Genomic DNA, 5,994 nt, shown 5'->3' with positions numbered 1-5,994 from the left:
AGAGTCGCCCGGTGGGAGCGACGCGGGGGTCAGCTCTCCAAGTAGACAACGTCGTAGATTCATATTGTTGTGCATGGACATCCTGGACGTTGGAGAATATTGGTCAAATCATCAAATGAAATGGCACAATATGACCATAAACTGTTCCAAATGCATTGATATACGCTTTAACATCAACTTGCTAAATATTGATCTCTGCAAATACCTGAAATATGCATTAGATGGCCAACATTGTCCAAAAACCAAATGGTTCAGTTTTGACATATTAGTAGATAGAAATTCAAAGGCTTGATACTTGCACCTGCATTTGCTAGAATCCTTCAGAATCAGTGCCTCTGTATAAATACAAGCTGTGCAAATTCCTGTAATATTGTAATTATAGATAAATGCCTTTCCCCAGTTACATGTTGATTTATTTCTCCCGGAACCCAAGCAAGCCTCTAAATTAGAATAGGAAAGTTGCATAAGCAACAATCTTCGGTTTTCTTCTATCTTTATTTTACTTATGTGTAAGAGTTCAGACAGCAAGACATATAGAGAGCTATGCTGGGATTGCCAGATTAAGTTACGAAACGGAGCAAAGCAGAAACCAGGAATGCACCGCTCCATGGCCCATTCAGTCACTCACTCAAAACCACAAAAAAGGATCCCCCTTACACTACATCAGCCATTTTCCTTTAGTCCGCTGACTCACCCCTTCCACAATGGTTGCCATTGCTGTAAGAAGATGCACACCAGTAGGGTGAGACTGATAGATCAGCTTATCTTTAACCAAGATCTTATGTCTAGTAAACCATAGGTGCCCAGTGAGCACCGAGCAGTGTCAAAACCAAATCACAATATTCAAACTATAATGTCATTATATAAATAGATCTCCTTATGGACTGTGTTCTCCTAACAGTGCAAACAAATTCAAAATCTAGCTATCGGGAAATAAGTGTTGGCTAAAAGAAAGAAGCACATTTAGTTACCATGGAAATGTGCAAGTGCTAGTGAGGCTTAAAACTGGGTTCCTGAACTTGTGCACAACTGTGGACTAAACTCTTCTTCGCCTTTTTCATGGAAGGCCTAGTGCAAAATTAGTGATACATCTAAGGAGATTCGACGACACCAACTTCACATGAGTTTGGCAAACTGGGATTGAAAAATCGTACTAAGGAGCCTCCATCGGTCTGATCATGCTTATAATATATTGTTGATTACACATATATATTCTTTAAATCTCAAGTAAGGTATTTTGTGAAATATGCATGTTTGCCAATTTTATAGCACTAGCATACAGTTAATTCACCAGTTCGTCTAATGCCTAACATCCTCCTTTTGTTTTTGTGCTTCAGTCCTTTACGCGTTCTTTGGGCTGCGACTGCTTTACATTGCTTGGAGATCAGATTCTAGGGCGTCACAGAACAAGGAAATAGAAGAAGTATGTGCATTTTCTTACATGGTTCTTCACCTCTACAGCTAAGAATTAGCTTAGTCTTGTTTGTTTACCACATAAACTGCTAATCATAAAACTCTTCCTTTTGTGTCAATAGCGGTTTTAGCATCAACTGGATATGTGTATCATGCATCCCTACTGGCTCGAACCTGTTCTTTTAATTTTTTTGGTGTGCTAATTTAAACACCTTATAATTTTTGATCGCTTGAAATATGCAGGTACAGGAAAAGCTGGAAGCAGGTCAAGGGAAATCAACATTTAGACGTGTCTTCTCAAGGTTATGTACTCCTATTTTCTTGGAGGTGTATTTCCTGTCCTTTTCTCATTTATGATTTAATGATTCTTTCTTGATAACTATGTTTTCTACCATCTCATTTGAGATGTAATTATATAGGATTGAGAAATTTTACAACTCCCTTTTTAGTCTTGTTGCATAGTATATTTCTGTTCACGCCAACTGTGCATATACAATGCTTGATAAAATATACCTTCAGTGACGCTGCAACGAGTGTGATATGTATCAACGGCTTGATGTATGACTTCTTTTTTATGATCCAGTCATTTGTGTTGACCTTCCTGGCTGAGTGGGGCGACCGAAGTCAGATAGCCACAATTGCAGTATGACTTATTTCCCTTCCACAATCAAATTCTCAATTTGTCTGTGGTCAAGCAAAAATCCATTTTAACCGGTAGCATGTTTTGAAATGCAGCTGGCTACGCACAAGAATGCTGTAGGTGTTGCCATTGGAGCAACCTTGGGGCACACCATCTGCACATCATTCGCAGTGGTGGGCGGCAGTATGCTTGCGTCGAGGATATCGCAAGGCACCGTAGCCACCATTGGAGGCCTCCTCTTCCTTGGCTTCTCTGTATCATCATACTTCTACCCACCATTGTAATCACACCCTGTGCTTCCTGCATCATTTTTTTTTTCATTTGTTGGTAAGATCACACTCCGTAAGCCCCGTCGCCTCATCTTACTTAGCAGCATGTGATGCCTGGCATACAGTTTTTCGTTGCACCACGACACTCTGATATATGTATGGAGTAGGGATATGATCACTGCTAATATATACAAGTTGACCCGATTCCAAGAAATGGGTATCCTGAGCCCTGATTGCTTTGTCAATTCTGACAGCATTTCTTGGACATGACCACTGTAAAATATTGATGTTACATCTAGCTAAACTCTTAACCAACTAGCGGTAATGGCCAGCCGGCTTGGCTAGTAGTTGAACCACCAGCTCCACCGGCTGATGATCTTGCCGACGTACTGGTGGTCGTGTTTGGTGTAGTGGCACATGGTGGGGAAGATGCCGAGGATGTGCTTGCAGTCTCTGAGCAGCACGTCTCCGATGAGCTTCTTCTCCCGGTGCTGCCACGGCGCGGCCTTGGTGGCGTGCCTCCCGGTGACGAGGAACATCTGGCCATCCTGGAACAGGTAGCGGCACCCGCCGGCGTTGACGGCGCAGAGCTTGGCGTAGGGCTCGCTGCTGTTGAAGACGACCACGTCCTGGAGGAAGTTGCCCATGTAGCCCCACTTGCAGAGGATGGCGTAGTGGTCGGTCTGGGGCTGGAAGAAGGCGTGCTGCGGCTTGTAGGGGTCCAGGATGAAGTAGTGGAAGTACTCCCAGTTGCCGGCGAAGGCGGCGCGGCAGCTCAGGATCATCTGCCCGCCGGTCATGGTGCTCAGCATCCCCACCGTGTGGTTCTGCTCCGGCGACGCCACCGCCACCTTGGGCCCCGCCGCGTGCGGGGACAGCATGCCCACGAAGATGACGATGGATGGGATCGCCACGAACACGAACGGGATGGAGATGATGGTCAGCCGCCGTAGCAGGTCCTTCTTCTTGTCCTCCATCAATCAAATCAGTCTCCTAGCTAATTTACTATTGTTAGGTCTCCTCTTTTTTCTCCTGCCTTCTTGATTAGTAACTCCTCTGGGTGATTGTGTGGCTGACGAGGTGCTGCGAAATATAGGGACTGCCCTGCAGAACAGAACAACGTGCGAACGTGATGCATGTGTCGATCTTCGTAGGCATGGCGCTTATATTTAGAAGAGGGGGGCCTATTATTAGGCCATTTGTGGAATTGTGGTTGACAAGAATGATTTTTTGCTCTAGTTGGACATTCAATGTTTCGACCAGAAGATCTAAAAGAAAACACAAACAAGTTTATTTGTTTGATTCATGACCAACCGGCAACCTTAAACAGCATGCTCTGCGTTCCAAAGCAGTTGTTGCTTGTTTCAAAAAAAAAAAAAAAAGTTCTTGAAGATTGCCTGCGACATCGATTACATCTTGCGAGGTTCCATGTACGGAGATATGTCAAAAACTGATGCAAGAGCTTGAGGCATATCTATTTGCAACGCGTACCTGCAAATTGGATTTGGCCGGAGTGGATCACCGCGACGGCCGATCGCTCTGCTCGGTTTGTATGTCTCGCCGGTCGCTTGTGCAGAGGAGGATTGGGACGGGGGCGAGGAGCAAAGGAAGAAATGGAGAACGGAGGCGAACCGGGAAAAGGGAGATCGTTGCTGGCGTTGTTTCCAGGGCGAGAGAGGAAGGGAAAGGTTTCTCAAGGAAAAGCGTGCATGAAAGATAAATGGTGCCTATATATATGTGTTGGTAGCCTTGCTGCGACGTAAGCACCACATTTTTTTGGGCGATGCGAATTTATCCTTAAGACGTTTTTATGGGTGTGCCCAGGGCACATCTAATTATTGCTCATCTAAGTGGCACAAATCAAACATAAAAAGAAAAAGGAAAGAAAAAGAAGAAAATATCTGCACGAATCTCCGCTGAAAATCAATATCATATGACTTAGATATGCAATACTTAGGATACATTTAGATGTGCTTTAGCAAAATTGATTTTTTTTCTTTTCAAAATCAATATATGGGATAATTGCTCTCGCATTGTAGTGCACTACACGGAGAATCTGTTTGGTTAGAGCTTCTCTGATGCTCCTTTCCATTTTTTAAATTTTTCGTGAGAGAACTTTCGGTATATTTCATCATGCCATGGCAGTGCAAAAAACACATCTATAACAAAAATTATATCCATGTCCATAGACCACCTAGCGACGACTACAAGCACTGGAGCGAGCTGAAGGTGTGCTGCCGTCATCACCTCTTCGTCATTGGAGCCGGGCCAAACTTGTGGTGGTAGACAGTTAGGAACTCGTCATGCTAAGGCCCCGCAGGACCAGTGCACCAGAACAGTAATTGTCGCTGATGAAGTCAAGTATAGATTGAAAGAATCCAACATGTAGACACACGGATGAAGACCGAGCCCAAGCGGATCCACAGAAGAACAACATCGACCGGATCCTATGAGATCTACCAGAGACACACCTACACACACCCTCAGATGACGCTAGACGCATCACTGGAATGGGCGCCAGACAGGGAGGACCTCATTCCATCTTCAGGAAGCCGTCGCCGCCTCCTCTTCAAAAAGGAACTTAGGGCTCCTCCGCCTCCCGTTGGCGCTGCCGCCGGCCGGTCTCGTCTCCGGTGCCCCTAGGTGAAGGAAATATGCCCTAGAGGCAGTAATAAAGTTGTTATTTATATTTCCTTATATCATGATAAATGTTTATTATTCATGCTAGAGTTGTATTAACCAGAAACTTGATACATGTGTGAATACATAGATAAAACACAGTGTCCCTAGTATGCCTCTACTAGACTAGCTCGCTAATCAAAGATGGTTAAGTTTCCTAACCATGGACATGTGTTGTCATTTGATGAACGAGATCACATCATAAGGAGAACGATGTGATGGACAAGACCCATACGTTAGCTTAGCATAACGATCATTAAGTTTTATTGATATTGCTTTCTTCATGACTTATACATATTCCTTTGACTATGAGATTATGCAACTCCCGGATACCAGAGGAATACCTTGTGTGCTATCAAACGTCACAACGTAACTGGGTGATTATAAAGATGCTCTACAGGTATCTCCGAAGGTGTTTGTTGGGTTGGCATAGATCGAGATTAGGATTTGTCACTCCGAGTTTCGGAGAGGTATCTCTGGGCCCTCACAGTAATGCACATCATGATAAGCCTTGCAAGAAATGTGACTAATGAGTTAGTTACAGGATGATGCACTACGAAACGAGTAACGAGACTTGCCGGTAACAAGATTGAACTAGGTATGAAGATACTGACGATCGAATCTCGGGCAAGTAACATACCGATGACAAAGGGAATGGCGTATGTTGTCATTACAGTTTGACCGATAAAGATCTTCGTAGAATATGTGGGAACCAATATGAGCATCCAGGTTCCGTTGTTGGTTATTGAGCAGAGAGGTGTCTCGGTCATGTCTACATAGTTCTCGAACCCGTAGGGTCCGCATGCTTAACGTTCGATGATGATTTATATTATGAGTTATGTGTTTTGGTGACCGAAGATGGTTCGAAGTCCCGGATGAGATCACGAACATGACAAGGAGTCTCAAAATGGTCGAGAGGTAAAGATTGATATATTGGACGATAGTATTCAGACACCGGAAGTGTTTCAGAATGTATCGGGTACATATCGAAGT

The 5,994-nt window shown here is 44.1% G+C and overlaps 2 protein-coding genes across 2 annotated transcripts in view; one reads left to right on the top strand and one right to left on the bottom strand.

Annotated features, from left to right (window-relative positions):
• LOC119329889 (GDT1-like protein 4) overlaps positions 1 to 2,507 on the top strand; it is a 5,611-nt gene extending 3,104 nt beyond the window's left edge. Inside the window, exons 6-9 of the mRNA XM_037602988.1 lie at positions 1,338 to 1,423; positions 1,657 to 1,740; positions 1,997 to 2,056; positions 2,149 to 2,507. Of these exons, the coding sequence (XP_037458885.1) occupies positions 1,338 to 1,423; positions 1,657 to 1,740; positions 1,997 to 2,056; positions 2,149 to 2,337 (419 nt within the window). The 3' untranslated portion in view covers positions 2,338 to 2,507. The remainder of the gene's footprint in view (positions 1 to 1,337; positions 1,424 to 1,656; positions 1,741 to 1,996; positions 2,057 to 2,148) is intronic.
• On the bottom strand, positions 2,373 to 4,035 carry LOC119329890. The gene is made up of 2 exons (XM_037602989.1): positions 3,814 to 4,035; positions 2,373 to 3,426 (listed from the first exon to the last, which is right to left on the bottom strand). Exon 2 carries the CDS (start codon positions 3,297 to 3,299, stop codon positions 2,664 to 2,666), a length of 636 nt encoding a protein of 211 aa, XP_037458886.1. The 5' UTR covers positions 3,300 to 3,426; positions 3,814 to 4,035; the 3' UTR covers positions 2,373 to 2,663.
• Between the last annotated feature and the right edge of the window lie 1,959 nt (positions 4,036 to 5,994).

The sequence above is a fragment of the Triticum dicoccoides genome, chromosome 7A, assembly GCF_002162155.2.
Source record: "Triticum dicoccoides isolate Atlit2015 ecotype Zavitan chromosome 7A, WEW_v2.0, whole genome shotgun sequence".
Classification (NCBI taxonomy): Eukaryota; Viridiplantae; Streptophyta; class Magnoliopsida; order Poales; family Poaceae; genus Triticum; species Triticum dicoccoides.
Note: the sequence above shows the minus strand (reverse complement) of the source record. Positions and strands in the feature narration are given on the sequence as shown.